The sequence below is a fragment of the Bombina bombina genome, chromosome 4, assembly GCF_027579735.1.
Source record: "Bombina bombina isolate aBomBom1 chromosome 4, aBomBom1.pri, whole genome shotgun sequence".
In the NCBI taxonomy this organism is placed as follows: Eukaryota; Metazoa; Chordata; class Amphibia; order Anura; family Bombinatoridae; genus Bombina; species Bombina bombina.
In genome coordinates this window covers 488,807,611-488,830,836 of record NC_069502.1, presented here as the reverse complement: position 1 = coordinate 488,830,836, position 23,226 = coordinate 488,807,611, and the positions used below count along the sequence as shown (strand labels likewise).

The following is a 23,226-nucleotide window of genomic DNA, read 5'->3' as shown; positions in this document are numbered from 1 at the left end:
CAAGACCTCGCTGAATGCGGAGAGCAATACGCTCTCCGCATTTAACATTGCACCAGACTCGCAGCCAATCGGCCACCAGCAGGAAGGTGTCAACCAACACGATCGTACTCAATCGGGTTGATCTCCGGCAATTCCTGTCCACCAGAAACATAGGCCCACAAGCTCCGTTCGGAGCTTGATAAATGGGCCCCTATGTATATAAATACACCTCTAAAATGTTGTCTGTGGCCCTTTCAGAGTTATTTTTTTACTTCTGCAACATAGTAGAATTATTTGAATGTATCTTTGAATACTTGCAAACATCTCAAAAAGGCAATTTTTGGACAATATTAAGTTTCTTTAGGTGTGTAAAATTGTCTCGAAAATCTGTTGAAAACTATAGAGAAAATGGATTGTAATCTCTAATTGTTCCTTAAGGAATTTCTCTGTACCAGCACATAAATCTATATGGTCAGTCATTAAGCAAAAAATAAAGATACATTTTTTATTTTTTATTTATTTTTCTTTATTTTTTGTTTAATGACTGACCATATAGATTTATCTTCTGGTACATAGAAATTCCTTTAGGAACAATAGTTATGTTGTTGGAATGTTGAATCAAGCCGATGCTGATGTTGATTGTAACATGTTGCATGTATCTTTTCACTAGCGGGCTATTGGGTTTTGTAAGGCCTGTTAGTGATTATCATATGAGCTGTAGTAGTTCGTAACTTAACCTTCTAAACTTGAGTTGAATATATTATATTGTGTGTTTTTGGAGTACTATTTATGTTATGTTATATCCCAATACTTTGTATGTATACTCTTACGCTTTGCATGTTTATTTATATATTATATCTAATGCTCTGTATACACATTTATTTATGATCGTTATTGTTCAGGTGTGTCAGTAACAAGGTTATCATTACTCCATTGATCAAATCCATCAGTATTTAAATTGGAGGTGTACCCACTACTGACCGTTAAAGGGTTTTAGTTACAATTTACTCGTAGGTAATTATATAGTTTATCATTTTAATTTTAATTGCTGTTTATATTATCCTTAATATATATAGTGGAAGTGGATAGCGACCAGGATTCCACTTGCAAAGTTTTATGATTGTCAAAATTTCTCTTGACGTATTAATACATGTGGTGCCTACACACTTGAACGTGTTGCCAACAAAACACATGAATGTGATTGGCTCACTTACCGGCATCTATGTCCAATACGAATTAAGGATCTAGGTGGCGTAGTCCTCCATTGAATTGTGATTGTTTGAATCACGCTACACATATTTTCATGTTTACAAAGGAAATGTACATGGACGCTGCTCAGCAAATCAATAGCGTGTTGATGGATGGGTGTGATTGTATACCAAGTTATGATTGGTCCTTCGTTGGTTTATTAGAGCAAGGTTCGGAAGGAGCATTACAGCCTGATGAAACAGCACACTCGCTGAGAAACGCGTTATTGTGTTCCTGTGCATTGATTTTAATTGGTTTTAAATAAAATATAATTTTTATCCTTACCTTGCTCTATCTTGTTTTGGGCATTGGATTGGGTACCATAAACATTTGTTTACTCTTTGAGGGTGTGTGATTGCTGACCTCTTTGTGGGGAGTGTTTCCTGTTCAGTCCTTTGCCAGCTGATTGAGTCAGCCGAGTGGCTCTGAAGCCTTGGTTCATTGACTACTGCACTGGTTGTGCATCTAGGCTTGAGAGTATAGTTGGATGTTTATGCTCGTATTGCTTGCCTCCTACATTATTACACTATCAGGCTCCTCTTTCTCTCTCCTCCTTTCAGGAATTGGTCTATAACCATTTTAAAGTTAAAAACATGGAATCTTTATATCCTCATTTTAAAGGGACATGAAACCCAAATATTTTATTTTATGATTCTTAGCCTAGGTATTCTTTTCAACATAGGATACAAAGAGAATGAAACAAATTAGTTAACAGTTATAAATTGGAAAGCTATTTAAAATTGCATGCTCTTTTTAAATAATAAAATTACAAAAAAAAATAGGTTTCATGTCCCTTTAAGGAGGATAATTATTGAATTAAAAGGTTATATGAACATTCCAAGGTGGCTGTAAAAGTGACAATTACGTAATCCATTATATATTTGTAGAGTGATAAAAAGGTGAGGAGCTGAATAAAAAAAAAAAAGGTGAATACTTATTCTATAATTCTCATATCATTAGTGAAATATGGCAATCTCCTTCCTAGATACTTTGTTTTGCAAACATTTATCTATATTAATATTATTATGGTTGGGATATGTAAAAATATGTACCCCACCCCCTGCTGCCCCAGTTACCTCACATTGCAACCTAATCTAACTTTGCTTGATCTTAGATTGGTCTTAATTTTATCTGTTAAATTGCATGAAAGTTGTACCTGTTCTGAACTGTTTAACTAACATCCCTCATGGCATCAGCACAGCAACAGCAATGTTGTGGGGGCCTGATTACAAGTGGCATGCTATTTATTTATTTTTTACCCATGCGCAAACACTGCACACAGTAAACTTTTAATGTGGGTGGGTTAGCGCATGTATTACAAGTTGAAAGTAAATTGCTTGCAGGTGAGCAAAGCCTGATACGCGCAAACTTCAGGACTTTGGATATTGTGACCACGTTAACTTCTTCTCCCCATAGACTTCAATAGAGTAAGCTTTTAAAAAAACCTAACAATTCCTGCTTAAGCTCAACGAGCTACAAAGTTAAACCCGAAGGTAGTTATGAATATTTCACATTCAAATGTTACTGTAAGGGACTTACATGGGGAGCTCTGCTCCCGGTCTGGCCCCTCCATTTTTGGCAAACGCAGAAAGTAATTACTTCAATCTCTGCATTGCATGTGGAGGGATGCTGAGACTTAAATCCTCCTACTACTGCATGCAGTTTCCCCTAGGCAGTTAGGGTTAGGGTTAGACTTAGCTATAGGGGTTAATACATTTATTATAGTAGCGGCGAGGTCCGGTCGGCAGATTAGGAGTTAATAATTGAAGTTAGGTGGCGGCGATGTTAGGGAGGGAAGATTGGGAGGGCAGATTAGGGGTTAATTCTATTTATTCTAGTGTTTGCGAGGCGGGAGTGTGGTGGTTTAGGGGTTAATACATTTATTATAGTGGTGGCGAGGTCCGGTCGGCAGATTAGGGATTAATAAGTGTAGGTAAGGTAGCGGCGACGTTGGGGGGGGCAGATCAGGGGTTAATAAATATTATGTAGGTGTCTGCGATGTTAGGGGCAGCAGATTAGGGGTTCATAGGTATAATGTAGGTGGCGGCAATGTGGGGGGACCTCGGTTTAGGGGTACATAGGTAGTTAATGGGTGTTAGTGTACTTTAGAGCACTGTAGTTAAGAGCTTTATATACCGGCGTTAGCCCATAAAGCTCTTAACTACAGACTTTCCATGGGCATTAGGAGTCTTGTCGGTAGAGGGTCTACCGCTCACTTCAGCCAAGACTCTAAATGCCAGCGTTAGGAAGATCCCATTGACAAGATAGGATACGCAATTGGCGTAAGGGGATCTGCGGTATGGAAAAGTCGCGGCTTGAAAGTGAGCGGTACACCTTTACCTGGCCAACTCTAAATACCAGCGGGCGGCCAAAAGCAGCGTTAGGACCCGTTAACGCTGCTTTTGACGGCTAACACAGAACTCTAAATCTAGGCGTTTGTATTCTTTGTTGAGAAGCAAACCTAAAGGTAGGCTGAGGCTCAGAAGTAGGAAGAGAGCTAGCAGATGATTGGTGGCTGCACATATATGCCTCCTGTCATTGGCTTAAAAATGTGTTCAGCTAGCTCCCTCCAAGTAATGCATTACTGCACCTTCAACAAAGGATACCAAAATAATGAAGCAAAATTGATAATAGAAATAAAAGGAAAAGTTGCTTACAATTGTATGCTCTGGCTGCATTTCTCATGGCCTTCTCTGTTGGGATGGTCATATTTTTGTTAGTAATTACTTTCTATTTAGGTTACAAATGATTAAAACAAAGAACAAATACAACACATTACACAGTCACATACATAGTTGCTCATTTTCCACACCACACAAACTGTTCTCTTGAATTAGTGCAATGTGGTGCTTCTCGTGCACTGTCAGTCAGTAACACCACGTTATTTAGCCAACCATTTTACTGTGTCCACACAATCCTATATTACCACACATAATTGTCCGGTTGAATTAGCGCAATGTGATTATTCTCTTGCAGTGTCAGTAACACTATGGTATTGCATCAACCAACAACCACTTTTACTCACAGCAAACACACTCTCACATGCCCACTAAAAATGTATTAACTCTTTTTCTGCTGCTTTGCACTTGATATATAAGTTTTATTGTACTTTCTAGCTGTTTATTGAATCTGTTTGTTCTGGAGCTGCACTCAGTTTTTTATATAATTTTTAAAAAGTTTCTGCCGGCAGCAACCATTTCTTTTAATTAAAAGAAAAATGCTGAGAAATAATCCCCCCAAGAAAAGCCCTACCCCCTCAAAGCAAAGCCACAGACCCTTTCCTTCCCCAGCTGCCACAGGAGCCACAAGAACATCAGTGGCAGCCCCCACATAGCCATGCCAACACATGCAATGGTACGACCCTCTGCCACGATTAGTATTGTTATAGAAGGATTCAGAGGGGTACGGCATTTGTTCACTAGCTTGGACCAGCAGTGGTGGCAGTTGCACCCGACCCCACCACTAAAGAGCAGGCTTCCTTTGTTGAATCATTATCAGCCACAGGCACCAGCTGGGAAAACTAGTTGAACAACTGGAAGTCTGTTTCAATTCTTTGGGTCACAACCTTCATCCAGTATTACATGAAAATAATTATTTGTTACTGACCTACTTAAAAAAAAGTAGCAGCACAAGTATGTGTGAATAAGTATATACACATGTATTTATGTGTATACATATATCTATAGTATATACATCCATATATTTACATATATGCTCTGCTCATGACCTCCTACTCTCCTCCTCTCTTGTTACCTCCTCACATTCCCGTTAAAAGGACTTTTCCAGACTGGCTCCCATCTTGTGGAACTATTTGCCTCGCTTCACAAGTCTCCCCCCTAGTTTTGAAAGCTTCAAGCACTCCCTAAAGACTCTACTGTTTAGGGATGCATATAACCTCTTGGTGGCCATAGATTAGTAACCTCTTATTAGTGTGGGCAAGGAAATTTTCTCTGGTGAGTATTTTTTACAAATGGCAATGAGATTTTCCTGGTAATAAGCTATTCTATTGGACATGCACAGACTTCTCTAATTCAGGATGTTTGTTACTTAGGTCCTGATAATCAAAACTCACCGGCATGTAGAGAGTTTTCGCTCAGTCTTTAGGATTCTGAGAATTTTTTTGTAATATATTTGTCTCAACTTCACATCTAGAACCCTACCAAACTAAATACACAGCTCAAGCTTAAATTTTTTTTCTAAAATTCTTTGAGAAGTCTCACAGTACTGAAGAGACCTTCCAGATTATTTCCCAAGACCAGAGAACTTAAGATCAGCGTATATTAACAGAAATTTGCCAATATGTTTTTAGACATTAGTATATATAGGTATTTGTACAATGCTGAATGCAAATGCAAATGCAATATCAAAATATCCAAATCCCAAACCTGAAATGAAATAATTGAATACTCTTTATTGTTCCATTGAGTATTTTAAATTCTGAACAGCTATTCCCAATGCAGTAAGGGCAATGGTATAAAGCTTCATATTTTATATGCAGTTGTTTTGATTTGCATGCAGTTAATTGTTCCATTTGCAGCAATTTCAAATTGTATTCACATTACTATATCACAAGGCAACATAGTTGTTTTAGTTCTTAACATAGGTGAAGATATTAAAAACATAACAGCAAACTGAAATCATCCTAAAATCGTAATCTGTAAAAGCTTTGTCACTGGACTAATATGGGATATTTTCACAAATAACATTTAAAAGTGTGCTAAGCGGATTTGTGGTATGTATTAGCGTGTACACTTTCTTGTGTATTCACCAGAATATGTTACTAGTATGCAAGAAGTCATTTTTCCTTGTTTTATACAATATTTAGAAAGTATTGTTTAGCAGCTACTATTTAATTTGTACCTTAAAAGGTTAACTAGATAAACTATAACTAAGCCTATTGAAAACATTCGCTCAGGTTGAACAGTTGCCTAAAATACATGTGAAAGTAAAGACATGACGGTCAATTTATCAAGCTCCGTACAGAGCTTGATGCCCCGTGTTTCCTGAAGGTGTTCTGTGAAGGGACCTAACTTTTCAAAAGAGCGAACCATCTCGCTTCCTGTGACATTTCATCAGCCGTTGCTCTCATTTTGCCCCTAATACGCATGCGTGCCAGCGTCATCACATACCTGGCCGCATACGTCACAGTAAAACTATTTAGACTTGTGAAATTCTGAAACCATTGTATAGCGCATGCATGGGCTTTTTTATCACAAATGGGGGTGTTTTATGGAACAATGTTTACTCAACACTGTATGTGAATTATGTTGTGAAACAGAAATAAATGTATAGTTATTTAAAAATATTTATTTATATATAACCTCAAACCTGCTTTGAATGTTTCTATGTGTGTGAAGTTATATATACATAAATATTTTTCAATAAGTATACATTTATTTATGTTTCACACCATAATGCACATACAGTGTTGAATAAACATCGTTCCATAAAACACCCCCATTTGTGAAAGAAAAGCCCACGCATGCGCTATACAATGGTTTCAGAATTTCACAAGTCTAAATAGTTTTACCGTGACGTATGAGGCCAGGTATGTGAAGACGCTGGCACGCATGCATATTAGGGGCAAAATGAGAGCAACAGCTGATGAAACGTCACAGGAAGTGACATGGTTCGCTCTGTTACAAAGTTTGGTCCCTTCACAGAACAAAGGCTCTCCGGAAACAGAAGTTATGAAGCAGCGGTCTAAAGAATTTAAATTTAACAACACTTTAAATGAGAACTTTATTCAAAAGGGTTTGTAAGTAGAAATTATCTCAATCTTAAAGGAAAAATTGTAAGACGAAAGGGGGGAGCAGGGCAGAATACACATTTGGTGGTATTATTGTGTAAGAGAGCATCAAAGGTAAAAAAAAAAAGGACATATCCATTGCTGTACCAAATTGGTACTGGGAGTGGTGTGACTATATAAAGTAGACATCAGGAGCATACATTATTGAGTAAAAATCATATTGGCACATGTATATGTGTCTAATCCCTTAGTGACTATTTGTATGTGTTTTAAAGTTGTATTTTTTTAAAGAATAAAAGAAGAAATCAATGTTCAAGTTTTTTTGCCAATAGCTTTACCTGAAAGATTAAATGCAGGTGTGCTGAATTAAATAAGCTATGTACGCTCCTGTACCCATCAGTGCATTTGGATCAATTAGGCATTATATTTAATTTATTATAACTAGACCATGTTTGTTTTCCTTCTCTCTTGAAGAAATTAGTACTTCATTATTGGGAAGATTTCACAGAGATTATCAGAGGAGCTGATTAGAGCTTACTGCAGCTTTGAAATATGGGAGTACACACTAACACTTTGTATCTTTCTCTTTTTTGAGCCATTCAAGAAATAAGATATAGATTTACAGACAATATTATATTTAATCATCTTTTTATATCCTCTTTATTATCATCTTTATTGTTCATTTATTTTCAGTTTGCGTATTTTGTTTACATTTTAAACAATAATAAAATATTGTTCAAAAACCATGAGAAAAAAATGTATAAACTAAACATAGGAGTCTGACACAATTATAATATATGTCCCTGTGTATTGCAGCTAAGTCAATTATAGATGAGGTTTGTAAATGTAAAACCAGGCTTTTTGTACTTTTTTCTTAATGATGCTAAGCTACATACTCTGAGACCTGTTTTTTACTCTAACAACTAGCAAGTTGCTGGATATTAAATGAAAATGTTGTTGTAGTTATGATTAACACCTTATGAAATTCTTGTACATTTGTAAATCAGAACGAGAAAGTATGTAAACTTGTTGAAAAATTGATATAATATTACTTAACACTACTACTGGAAAATTATCCTATTTCACTTTAGTAATGCTTATATATTCGTGTGCGTTTTTAGTATTTTGTACTCACTGAGTCTAAAAATTAATGGGCAAGACTACAAGTCGCGAGGCAAATCAGTTTGTGAAAACTCAGCACGTGTTATGGTTTTTCGCATTTGGGGTTGCGCAGCTATTACAAGTTGAGAAATAACTTATTTTGTGTGTGTGTTAAGCCGCGTAATGCAAACTGTGAAATCGGATGCATGCTCACGTATTCCCCATAGAAGTCAATGGAGAAGACAATAAAAACAATAAAAAAAATGGAGAAGACAATAAAAAACCCCACAAAAACCTTAATATGTTGCACAAAGCCCATGACGTATTCTTATCGAAAAGTGTACATGAAAATTTTAACCACAGCTCTTTTGAGCGCAGAAAGGATTGTTGCGTAAAAGGCAAATGGCGTGCGCAATTGCTATTTTTCAAGACTTGTAATAGTTGCGCAATGTAAATTGATTGCGAAAAGACCATATTCCGAGCGGAAAACTCATCATGCGCAACTTGTAATCTTGCCCAATATGTTTTAGAGCCCTAAGGATTAATAATAACAATGAAACGTTTACTTCTTAAACATTTCATTAAATTCTAATTGCCTCACACTTATGGCAGTAATCTCTAAAATTTGCTGGCATGTACTAAAATTATCATACTGACCCTCACATGGGTAGTCCTCACTCAATTTTCTAACAAAAAAGGGGGCTCACTAATAAATCTTTAGAATATATAGGCAAAGTAAAGCTCAACAAATTTCTAACTTGAGCTCATATTCATTACCTCACAAGCATTAATGAATCTAGCACATTGAGTACTTAAACTAAATGCTTAACAAGCATTATATTATAATTAACATTTGGAGTAAAAAGATTTGAGGATATATAGCAATGACCCTAATTTGATAAGTGGATCTCTGGACCCAATGTTTAAAGGATTGTCAGGTTAGCTAGAAATGCTCATTTCAGTCTTGCAAGTCTCACAAATCACAGATGGGTAAAATGTTTAAAAAAGTGGGCTGAATCTCGCTTTACATTGTTGGTGATGTGTTTTCTATAGTATAGTGTAGGGCTCGCTGTCTTTTGAACAATCTGATCACATTGCCCAGTGAATGAGGATCTCGGCAGTGTGGATGGGCCATGTTTTTAAAGATGTGCGTTCAGTAAATTTAAAAATGTTTTCTGTTTAGCAAGATTTGAAATAATCTATTTGCAAACTAAGATTCACCGTAAATGCAGTAGATTTCTAATCCCACCACTGAAAGGATGGTGAAACAGGAATGTGTGAAAAGGATCATCTAAGCTGGCGGATATTGTTTAGAACATTAGACATTTCTGCAATGTTATTCCCATTATAATACCGGTTACTCCCATGGAACTCCCAGGAAACTCCCCTGCAAAGCCAATATACATTATTTGCTAAGTGTGCAATAACTATTGTAAATAATGAACAAAAAATAAAACTTAATAAACCTATATGTGCTGGGGGGTTGCAAGTATATTGTACATGTATGTACAGTTTATTAAATATACAAAAAATAATCTACTGATAGGTACACAAAGAAAATGCTAACTGCCATGTAAGATTAAAGTACCTTTAAAATGTAACCTTTATTAAATTATCTAAAAAAAGACAGCTGTGATAAGGAAAAGAGCTGCTTAACAATATTAAAAACACTTCTCTGCCGGACAGTCACAGGTTAATGTGTCCTTTCTGTTGCTGCTATATTTTAGCTTGCACAAGGGGGTAGTAAAGGAGCTGTGAGCACAGAATATATGGTAATTCCTCTTATCTTAGAAATCAAAGGTATAATCTGGACCAACGTCTCAAAGTTAAGTACTAGCTAGAGCGGATCGAATCACTGAGTAATTTACCCACAAAAACCTCCCTTTTAACCCTTTTCTATTTTTGGACGAACAAAACATATAACGTATCATTTTAAGACTGGACACAATCCGAGCAGAGAGCTTGTTAAAATACACACACACAAAACCCCAGACACGGTCGCGTTTCACCTTACGCTTCCTCTATACAGGATAGTAACATCCCATAGAAGACAGTATCTGCAGCATTTTTTTCATATATGTAAAAAGTGTTTTACTAGCTTCTTTCACATTGTATTTGTATAACACAGATTTACACTGTAATGAACATATTCTATTTTGATAATACATTAGTTAAAGTGTGATGGCAAAATTAGAAGTAAACCCATTCAGCGAAGTTTAAACTTTAGTTTTTTTTTTCCCTAATACTGCAATATATGCAAATATATGCCAAATGTGTTCTATTTTGATAACACATTTGGTATAGTACCATTGCATCAGAAATAAGCTTACACTGTGATGGATGAGTTTACTTCTAATATTGTTGTCACTCTGTAATAAATGTGTTATTAAATTAGAACATGTTTGGTACAGTGTGATCAGCGTCTCAAATTTAAGTGCTAGCTAGAGCGGTTCGAATCACAGAGTAATTTACCCACAAAAACCTCCCTTTTAACCCTTTCCAAGTTTTAAACGAACAAAACATATAACATATCATTTTAAGACTGGACACAATGTTTATTTATATAATCATCTTAATTAAAACACTTAGGGCTAGATTACAAGTGATACGCTATTGTTTACTCGGGAGCAGAGTTTTTTTATGCTTAAATCCATATTACAAGTAACGTGCTCATTAAATTACCACAAATTCTTTTGCGCAAAAGCATTATAATTTATGCTCCCCATATGGGCGGCGTTGAGTGGCAGTTTGTGCTCTATTACAAGTAGAAAGTAAATGTGATCACTCAAACACACTCTACATAAACTTTTAAGTCAGAGGAAAAAGTTGCACTAAAGTACACTATTAACCCCTAAACCACCACAAAATGTACCCTGTTACACTATTAACCCCTAAACTACCACACCCCAACATTGCAAAGTACCCGCTGCACTATTAACCCCTAAACTACAACACCCCACATCGGAAAGTACCCGCTACATTATTAACCCCTAAGCCCCCACACACACACATTGTAAACTATTTTGTTACACTATTAAACCCTTAACCCCCACATCGCAAAGTCCCCACTACATATTTAACCCCTAAATTGCCACACCCTACATCACAAGGTACCTGAAACAGTATTAACCCCTAAACCAACCCTCACCCCCACATTGTGATGTACCCACTACACTATTAATCTATAAACTACCACAAGCCACATTGCAAAGTACCTACTAGCTTCTAACCCCCCCAACCAGCAAACACCCCTAAAAATATAACTCCATTTTACAATAAAAGTGACCCCCCAAAAAATAAAAGCTTTCTAAAAAACCCTATTCTAAAAATTTGTAGGGCATTGCGCTGATAAGGCCATTTGGTAGGGCAGTGCCCTAAAGTAAAACCTATTCTAAAAAAAACCTTTCTTAAAAAAAGATGCCCTCAGTTATCTTTTGCACCCTAAACCAAAAAGAAAAAAACAACCAAAAAATCCTCTCTCTAAACCTCAAAATTGGTACTCATTAAACTTGAATCTTGCTCATAGATGTTCGCCTCTGGCGGTGCTCATCTTCTTTCTTCATTCATAGGAGCTCTCCACTGGAACTGTCTTTTTCCATCTTATATCTTCTTCATGCGGTCACCGCCACACACTGAAGCTTGAATGCAAGGTTCCCCCTTATATACGGGTGCCCTTGTATTCCTTTAGGCTGATTTTCAAATTCAAATTAAAATCATCCAATAGAATTAAAGCTTTTTGGGGTACGGTGGTTACTTTAATTGTAAAATGGGGTTATATTTTATTTTTTTAGAAAAAGAGCTAAGTCATTTTAGGGCAATGCAGTACAAAAAATACTTTTAGTACTTTTTATTATATGTTTTTTTATTTTAGGGTGGATATTTTTTAGGGGAGGCTTTAGTTTTAGAATAGGCATAGCTGTGTTTTATTTGGCATTTTTTTGGTAATGTTTTCTTATTTTCTGTAATAGTAGGTTTTTATTTTATATAATGGTAGTTTTTTTATTTTATGTAAGGGTAGTTTTTAATTGTAATGGTAGCTTTTTATGTAATTTAGGGGGTGTTAGGTTAGGGGTGTTAGCTGATTAAAGGGTTAGAGGTTAGTGTGTACATTGAGATGGGGTGTGGCAGTTTAGGAGTTAATAGTGTAGTGGGGTACTTTGCAATGTGGGGGTGTGGCAGCTTAGGGGTAATAGTGTAGCGGGGTACTTTGTGATGTGGAGGTGTGGCAGTTTAGAGGGTAATCGTGTGGTTGGGTACTTTGCAATGTGGGGATGTGATGGTTTAGGGATAATAGTGCAGTGGGGTAATTTGCGGTGGGTTATGTATCGGGGTTAGGTAGTTTATTGTGATGCAGGCTAGCGTGCAATTAAGGGTGTTAGATTTTTTTCCACTTTTCACACTCCATTAAAGTCCATGGGGGAGTTCGTTAATGTGGCCACAATATTGTGATTTTGGCTTTTTGCGTGTATTGGGTTAGTGCGCTAGCGAAAATGTAATAATAATATAGAATTTTACAGTATAATATATATATATATATATATATATATATATATATATATATATATATATATATAAATAAATAAATAAAACTATATACACATGTATAATATACACACACACACCCAGCTCATATAGATTTATTATTCATGAACCAGTTTCACTATTGTATTGTAACAAAAAAGCTCAGTTTTGGCTCACACATGTAGATTCTATTGTCATTCAATAATTTGTAAAGGGATCATTTACATTACACTTTTGCTGCAGATGGCAATATTGCATTTAACATTCCACCAGTAGCAAAGAACCCACTGGTCTTGCAGATTAGTACAGTAAGAAGCCTCTTGGTGAGATTGCTTTCTAACAATGATTTAATCACTTAAGAACATTTCATCTACAATCTTGATTGCAATGTAGATACCTTTATCACATTATTATTGTTTATTTTTAACATTGTACTATTGTGACAATATTTGACCATCAGGCCATCTATGAATTATTGATATAAAGAAGTTGAAAAGATTTAGCTTCTATTTCCCATAAAAGCTTACCAGTAATTACAGTTGTCTTTGATTATTGTGTTATCTTCATAATTGATTCCATTGTTCCAACATCCTGTCAACAATATGCATAATTAATCATAAGTTTTAAGTTCTTTATATTTTTACATAAGCAATTTAAATATTTGTTAAGTGATATAGTACTGCAGAAATCCAAATATAATGGGCCAGATTACAAGTGGAGTGCTAAATATCACTTTTGTGAATGTGCGCTGGTATTATAAGTTGACAGCAATGCTGGGAAGCATTGCGCTCACGAGAACGTGCTTCCATAGGCTACAATGGGAGCCTTGTTCTGATGCCCTAATACACGGCACAGAACCAAAGTGCAGCGAAGGGGGTAAGTTGCATAGAAAAATTGTAAATATATATGTATATGCTTATATACATATATATTTATGTTATTGTGTGTATTTAATAATTCCCCACACCCGCCAAGTTTAGCCCCTAAAAACTGCCTGGTGCAGTTATTTTATTAAAAAATAAAAATGCTACAATTTAAATTTTTTTAATAAAATACATACCACTGTATTTTGGTTGCATTTGTGGCACATTTATAAAATTAACCTGATCTGATCTCTTTTTAATTTTATAATTTCTAATTGCTACCCCAAGCTCGCGGTAGCAATAACCAGCCACTTGTACTGGCTGATTATTTATCGGGCAACCACAAATGGACAAATTTACTCATTTTCAGGGCCGCAATAAATTAACGTTCCACTTGTAATTTTGTCCAATATGTTTTTTCCATTTTATTATTTATAAATGATAAAAATAATAATTATTCATAATACTACTGTCAGTATATTTATAATGTTACTGCAACTTAATAGATGCACGGAAATTAGGGGGCGTGATGAATTAATTTTCGAAACTTGGCCGATCCTAATGTATTTGAGCTGTGAGATGTCTAACCAAATGGCAGGACAGAACAGACAATTAGGGCGGCTAAGGGATGAAAATAATTCATTACGAGAATTTCAAGATGCCTTTATTCAGGCAAAGACAGAGGTTTTCCATGCTAGCCAAAAGGCTTCTGACTTAGATAAATATAATCAGGAATTAATAGCTGATTTTAAAGCTTTCAAAGAAGAATATAAAAAGTGCCAAGATGAAAATAAAATTTTAAAAGCTAGATATCACGAGGCTGAAAAAGCATACAAACAGGCAATAAATAAATTACAGAGACAAATTAGCAGCTATAAGGACTGGGACAGAAATGAGAGTCAAGATCCCAGGCGGGAGGATAGACAAAGATACCCAAACTATAGCCCTAATTCAGGCCCAGAGGTAACTTTTTCCCCTAGGCAACTACATAACTCTGGGGGACCAGAAAATTATTATGCTTCAGATGAAGGGCACTCTAGCTCAAACAATAAGTCCCCAGTAAGATCCAGTGATGTACCAAATAAAGTGTATGACACCCCTACAATAATTAAATTCCTAAAGAATACAGTACGCCCATTTTCTAAAGGGGGGGCCACTTCCATAATTGACCACTTAGAGGCCTTTGAAAACGCATTATCTATAATGAGTGTTACAAGTGAGCAGTTAAAAAATTAATTTCTACCCTGGGTATTTGAGAGTAAGCATCACAAATTCTTTGCTTCACTAAAGTATATGAATATTCGTTCCTGGAGTGAAACAAAACGGCAATGCAGAAAGGAATTCGGACAACGTCGCACTAAAACGGCAGCGAGAATAGCTGTATATTTTTTAAAATGTAGTGTGAATCAAAGTCTAATCAAATTCCTTTCTATATTGAAGAATGAGTACATCATGGCTGAAGATGATCCCGTATTTGAAGGTTCAGTTTGTGAATATATTTTTTGAAGCGCTACCTACACCCATCAAAATCAACTTAGCTAGAGATTTTGAGGAGAACTGTTCATTGGTATGGCTGATCAAAGAGAGTACGAAATTATACTCTATTCAGCAGTACAGTGAACAGGGGGATAAAAGGGAGAAGAAGCCCAATCCTAAAATAGTGGCCGAAACTAGGGTGTCACTTGAACCCCTAAATTTGGAGTCTAAAAAGAAAACCTATGCGGAAGTGGCCAGAAAAAACGGGCCATCTCCACAGAGGTTTAACTCTACCCCTTCCCCAACACGGGATGAGGCGCAGAGAGACTATAGCCAAAGCGGGGGACATACTCAGACGAATAATTACGCACAAAGAAAATACCCACAGAATAATGGGTACCCCCGCAAAGGTAGATACAATAGACGGCGAAGGTATTCTCAGGATAACCAGACACCCCAAGTAAATAATACTCCCCAAAATAATAATGCTGAACAAATTGAACCCCAGGGGCAACCACGCCAGGATAGAAATAGCAGCTCTAATTCTGAGGGGAACCAATGGTCCAAGAATCATTATTATGGGGCATCAAGAGATAGGCCCAGGAATAGAGGTAACTTGTACAATCAAATAGATCAGCTTAGTACCCAGCTAATTTGGTTGAGCGAACAAGTCGCTAATATGAGTTAAAAACTTACGGATCAGCAACCGAACAATACTTTTTTAGGGGTACAGCCAGTGGTCAGCAGTGGACCACAGGCACAATCATAAACACTGCGGTATCACCTGAAAGGGAGGGGAGAGATATACAAAATGTAATAATAAATATCAATGATACTAATCACGTTCTCTCCCCACAGACCGGAAACGGCCGATTTAGCCATGATGACAAGCAACCTCATCCGGGAAAAATTAACAAATTTCTTCCTTTGCAGCACTCTCTTAACATTATTTCCACAGATGCAGTACACAAGAATCCAGCCGACCCTGTCATGGAGGAGGCCGGTAGGTATGAAGCTTCCTCTGCACGGGAAAATGTGGCGAATTCAGGTAACACGTGGCAAAGCCCACAGATGTATGAGAATGCCAATTTTATGTGTGAAATGGTAGAAACTGCAGGGAGATATTATGTATTGGCTGAACTACAAGATTCAGTCTCCAACCCTATCATGGGATTAATCAATACTGGATCTCAAGCAACTATTTTTATCCCACAGGTACTACACACAGCTAAATGAGCTAACACCCCACAAACCTAAAATAAAATAATTTGACGGTTCTCTAATAGGAGTTGGGGGTGATTCTCTAAAAGTCTACGGTACGGCCTGGTTAAAATTTAAATTGGGGAACAGGGTCATAAGACACCCTGTCATTATAGTGCACCTGCCAGCTGATCGTTTAATTATTGGTAGTGATCTCCTGAAGCGATTAAGCACCATAATCGATTGCATAAACAATGTAATTTGGTCACAAGTTAAAAGGCCTATCAATTATGAAAAATCTGGTATATCTCGCACCCGACATAGCTGTCACATGGTGGAAGAGAAACCAGATGCTGTGGAGATTCATTTCAGGAATAACTCTGTACCTGAAATCACTATTTTACAGATAGATGATCAGACTCCTTTAAGTGGCTCTGATGGTAATACCTTTAAAATTTCGCCTGGAAAGATAGCGAATATTTCCCTAGATGGTGATGTATTAACCATATCTCTCCACAAGGGGGATCATAAAATCCCTAAGGGGGAGGCCACGCTCAATACCTCACAGGGATTGAGAGAGTTAAAGAGGATCTATTTATCCCTATACAAGTGCATGACCTTGGTAAAACCAAGTATGCTAAATTAAACTTAAAACAGGAAGCTAGCTATATAAGCGAAGGTTTATTAGCGCAAATAGCTGAACCTAAAGTGATTAAATATCTTCCTCCCAAGACCACTGTGTCCACAACATGGATGACAGGTCTGAAAGCTATAACATCACAGCTAAGTGCTTATTATCTATCTCTATTGGTAATAAGTCAGTGAATCACCTGTTTTTAGCTTTAAATACTCCCCATAATCAAATATACATTGGCAATGATATCTTACATAGATATGCCATGCAAATAGATTTGATTAACTCTTGCCTCTGGAGCAGGTTAAAGGGGGACCCTGAAGTATTTCAGGATGAAAATGCAGCCCTGAAATCAAACCAGCAATTGCCATATGCTATGAATATGCAGGTGTCTAACGATGTCGTAATTCCTGCAGGGGCTGATAAATTTCTTTTACCCTTACAGGTAAAGAGAAGCCAGAAATTAAAAACTTCTGAAACGCTAATTTGCCTCTCCCATAGAATACAAAATCTGGGTGTCACAGTGACCTACACTCCTATGGTAAATATTGGAACTGTTCCAATACATATTGTTGTGCATAACATTACCCCACAGGATATAACATTATCCAAGGGAACTACCATAGGATATGCACTGGAATCAAATTATTACACTTTTGGATTCCAGAATAATGTAATTGGGCTGATCCCTGAAGGATACTTAACTGACGAACAATTGATAGAACAATCCTTTGCATCTATGCCAGAGGGTCTATTTAATATACAGTCTATTTATCCCTTCAGCTCAGAGGAAGGCATCTGTAAAATTGAAGAAGCCTCTCTAGTGTTTGATCAGCCAATCAAAAGCAAGATTACCCCAATACCCAGAGTCATGGGAGCAATGTAAACCATAATCAAGGGGATCTCACCTCTAGGTTGGAAGAAGCCTATGAAATAGGACAGCCTGAAATCTTTCCAGGATTTCAGCAAATAGTCGAGGAACAAATATCCTTAGCTAATGGCTGTTCCAATGATGATGAACGCAAACTGCTGCGAGAACTCCTGATGGAGTGCAAGGATATTTTCGCTAGGGATTCTTACGACTGTGGTACTACAGACTTGCACATTGCAAGGATACAAACAGATCCCGATGCACCACCTGTATTTGTCAAACAATTCAGACTTCCCTTAGCCTCATATGATTCTCTTGCAGAGATCATAAGGGATTTGGAAGAAAGAGGTATTATCAGACAGGTGCACAGCTCATATAATAATCCTATTCTCAAGCCCAAAGGACAATGGCGTTTGTGTGCTGATTTAAGACAGCTAAACAAACGAGTGTAAATGTCTGGCTGGCCTGTGCCATATATTGACCAATGCCTAGCACAAATGCAGGGATCCAAAATATTCACTGCCATTGATTGTGCACAGGGATACTGGACCATCAAGGTGCATGAGGAGGACTAGTATAAGCTGGCAATCTCCTTCCAAAAGGTTCAATATGCATTCCAGAGACTTCCATTTGGATACATAAATTCTGGACATGAATTTGCTGTATTCATGCATAAGGCTATGTCTGATGTACTGGAAAGGGGGACCTTATCTTATGTTGATGATGTTTTAGTCAAAAGCACAGACTTTGAAAAACACATCGCAGAGCTTAAACACTTTCTCAGCCAACTTAAAAGGGCAGGTGTCAAATTATCCCTACAATAAGCTCAATGGTGTCGCACTCGTGTAAACTTCTTAGGACATGAAGTTACTTCTGAAGGATTAAATCCCCAGAAGAAAAAGGTGGAAGCTATAGTGAATTCTAAAAACCCAACTAACTTAAAGGAATTGAGATCATTCCTGGGTATGACGAATTATTCTCGCAAATTCATTGATAATTATGTGGAATTAGCTAAACCACTACTACTTCTTCTAAAGAAAGATGTGAAATGGCACTGGACTGAGTCTCAAGAGACAGCCATCAGAGAGCTGAAGAGAAAACTCACTCAAGCACCTTGCCTAGCATACCCTGAGGGAGGTAAACCTTTCTTCTTAGAAACAGGTTACACAGATGTAAGCATGAGTGCTGTTTTATACCAAAAGCAGGATAATTTAAATAAAGCCATTGCTTATGTGAGCAAAAATCTATCCCCAGTAGAAATAAAATTTAGCGATTGTGAAAAAGCCCTCTTATCTACTGTATGGGCTCTACAAAATTTCCGCAGCTATATACAGGGCGAGAAAATTATTTTAGAAACGGCCCACCAGCCTTTGATATATTTGCAAAGTGAGAGAATAAGAGATGGGAATTTGTCAAATAGCTGCATAACAGCATGGACTCTTTCCTTACAAGGCTGGCCATTAGAAATCTGCTACAAGCAGAATAAAAAGAATCCAGTCACACAGGGGCTTGCTGAGCTCCACGACTGTACTGCTAGAGATCCTGGGGAAGAATTATCAGAAGATGATTTTCTGGAGGAACAATTGCTTTCCCCATATAAAATGTACAATGAGGACCATTGTCAAACATTACCTTTGGGTATATGTTGATGGTTGTTCTTACCATGCCACCATTGAAAATGAGCGCAGATTAGTCGCTGGCATTGGTATAACTGAGGCAAATGGATTCCCAAATATATCTATAGGTTTCAACATTGGACCAAGATCCAGTCAAGTTGCAGAACTAACTGCCGTTTTCAAAACCATTGAAATGGCTATTGAACATGGTATTCATGAATTTGTGATCATAACTGACTCAAATTATGTGTGTGACAGTTTTGTTGAATACCTGCCAACTTGGAAGAGAAATGGCATGCAGAAAAACAATAACAAACCAGTCAAGCATGGCAAGTTGTTCTGCGAGATTGATAATCTGGTGATATCCAATGATATAACCATACACTGGAAAAAGACCAAGGGTCATTCCAGAGTTCTAGGTCCTGATAAGGAAGGCAATGATCTTGCGGATTCATTAGCCGAACAAGGAGCCATAACTGGAGAACTCCTTAATATTGACCACTTAATGGATGCAATTCAGGTAGAAGACATTACCAGAAACCAGGCAAAACAACAGAGTGAGCCTAACCTGGTACAATGGAGTCAGGATTCTCCTAGTGAGGACCTGATCACTAGTCAAAAAGAAGACCCCATTGTAGGCATCTTCTATAAACACATAGAAGATCCTGAAAGCAACCCCATCTCAAAAGATGATTGTATTGGCAAAGAAGATCTTAGAATCTTAATGAAATCATGATCACAATTCAAGTTACAGGATGGTTTGTTAATTAGAACATCCAAAACTGGCATCCAGCAATGGGTAGTACCCACCAAGTTCAGAGGTCTAATGCTTCAACATGCCCATGATGCCCCCACGTCTGGTCATCGTGGTGCCAAACTCACGTATGAAATATTGCGTGATTATGCTTTTTGGCAACACATGTTGAAAGATGTTCAAACCTACTGTCAAGGTTGTTTAATCTGCCCACAGTTCCAACACACTGCACCAACGCATAGAGCGCCATTGCAGAAAAGGGGGGTGGTGATGCCAGATATACAAATTGATTTTATTGGTCCTGTAACTAGGTCATCAAGAGGTAACAAATATATGTTAACCGTGACATGTCTGTTCACTAAATGGGTAGAGTGCATTAGTGCACCTAACAATAGTGCTGAAACATGCGCAGCATTGCTCATCAACCATGTATTTTACAGATTTGGTTTACCCCAAAGAATTGAGTCAGATCGGGGGACCCACTTCACTAGCGAAGTGATGACCAAAATGTGGAAAATACTAGGGGTTAAAAGAAAGCTCCATATTGCTTATAGAGCTGCCTAAAGTGGTGGTGTAGAGCGTTACAACCAGTCCATTGTTAAAATCCTCAAAAAGTTTGTGAGTGAAACAGGTAAAGACTGGGATGTAAAACTACCTCTAGTCTTAATGGCATTAAGAGCAACTCCAAGTAGTGCTACCAAGATGTCACCTTTTGAACTGATGACTGGTAGAAGAATGGTTCTACCTCAACATCTGCTGTACCGTATATCAGACCAAAACTTGATAAACGCTGCCAATACACATCAATATGTGGAGAACCTAAGAAAACACCTGCAATATGCCTTTGCATTCGCTCAAAGGAATCTAGAAAGAACCGCAACTGCCACTAAAACCTATTATGATCTCAAAACATCCAAAAAGGAATATGAAATAAATGATAAAGTTTATCTTTTATAACTATGAAAGAGATCAGGTTAGGGAGAAGAAATTCCTTCCCTCATGGAAAGGTCATTTTGTCATTACTGATAAAATATCTCCAGTGGCCTATAAAATACGGATCCCAAAAATGAAAGTTTCATAGATAAATGGTTCCATATCAATCAATTGCGGGTATGTCATCCCAGATCCCAACTACAAATCATAGAGGGAGAATGAAGTGTCATATCCCCAAATGCATATAAAGACATACTGTAGTTAAAGATGCCAAACTGATGAGGACAAGGGCTCAAAAATGATGAACTCGCTACATAGAAGACTGTCTATGGTGTGTACGGTCAACATCCTCACCAAAATACCATTGACTTTAAGCCAATTTAAATACATGTGTCCTACATCTATTTAAATTTGGAAGGGAGATTTATTTCAAGGTATATGTAAGGTTAATAAATATAAATATATATATATATATATATATATATATATATATATATATATATATATATATATATATATATATATATATATATATATATATATATATATATATATATATATATATATATATTTTGTAATCATATATTTTAAGGCTATGCAATACAATTATATTTATTCAGATGTTTGGCTGGTCAGTAGAAAAAGATTAATTTCATTCAGAAAGACTGAATTCAATCATGTTTAGTTCTCCCCCACTTTTTCAATTACACAGGAAACTCATAAAGATTACTTTAAAAGAGACATTCCTAGCTAAAATGTGAACATGAAGCCATACCAAATTGTTATTAAAACTTCCCCCTGACAATGGAACATTTGGTCTACCCAATTTAAAACAATCACTTAAAAGGATAAAATCTGAAATAGCTGGATAAGCATAGTACTTACAGGAAACCCCTTTGATTATTTAGAATAAATTATCTGTGTTTTGGGTGTAGAATGTGCTCGGGAGCCCTCTGGAATTTGTCACCTAAATCTTTGTGGATTCAAAGTAAGACATGTGCTGCAGACACACAGCTGGGGGGGGAAGGTGACTCAAATAGAATTAAATACATTTTGCAAAGGGAACAATGCCAGTTTTCCATGTATGTTTAAAATAATTCAAATAACCCATATATGTATATATATGTTGAAATTAAACACATTATATTAAATAGATAATTGCTGCATGGGATATTTATATAGGAAATAAATTCAGAATTAGTATAGATTAAATATCCATTTTAATAATCCCATATTTAAAGTACATATATATAACATGCTTTCCTGTTTTCCAGATGGAACTAAAAGATGACACATACAGGACGATACATGGGATGAAATAAATCATATCATATGAATGTGCAATAAATGTTTATAAAGTTTTAAATACATCTCTTGAAATATAGTGAGATGGATATATGGAAGTTACTTTGATGTGATATGACTATCAAATATTGACATCTGATATTGAAATATACATTTTCTGTTAGGCTAAATAAAATATAAATGTTAACAAAAGAAATTCACTAATGCAGTAAAATATAATATGTTTAATACGAAAAATTGAATAGTTAGCAATATAAATTATTCAATATAAATAATGTTAGACACATGTTTCATATCAAAATGACGAGAGGTAATGTGATCTTACCCGTCTGTGATTGGTATTGCGAACTTATTAATATGAGGGAATTATGGCAGTTATTACAAATTTTAATTTTTTTTTTTTAAATGTTCAGAGATGTGTTTAAGTGCATTGCTATGTTGTATGTCTGTTGCCACCGAAGGGCCGATACCAGTATAGCAGTTAAAGGATTTCCGTGGTGAACAAGGGCCAATCCAAATAGACATCCCACCTAACCAATGGGATGGTCAGATCTCGTAGGGCCACTCCCATGGTTTCATAAATGAGTGAAAAACTTATTTAAGTGAATGCAGGAAAGAGAAAACGAACTCAGGATCTCCTGTTTACCAGACAGGAGATCCTGAGTCTACTAATAATAAATTAAATAAACCAGTAGGAATTATCATTAAGACTTTATTCTAGTTCCAAATGATAAATCTAATTTTATTATTGCATCTTTAATTTGAATATGTTAAAACGATGTTATAAAACTGAAATAAGTAAATTTTGCTAAACAATTATTTTTATGCATAAAAATGCTATTTTCATAAAAGACATATGAAACATATGAAACATGTTTAAGGTTCCTCATAGGAAATAACAGGTGAACTGATTTTTCTTAAAAATATTATTCTGAATTACCCAATAAATGAATAAAACATAAAAATAAAACACAAT

General features: G+C 36.4%; 1 protein-coding gene across 1 annotated transcript in view; it reads right to left on the bottom strand.

Annotated features, from left to right (window-relative positions):
• Positions 1-23,226, bottom strand: part of TINAG (tubulointerstitial nephritis antigen) — a 411,273-nt gene that overhangs the window by 373,874 nt on the left and 14,173 nt on the right. The window contains exon 2 of the mRNA XM_053710395.1: positions 13,126-13,189. Coding sequence (XP_053566370.1) covers positions 13,126-13,189 — 64 coding nt within the window. The remainder of the gene's footprint in view (positions 1-13,125; positions 13,190-23,226) is intronic.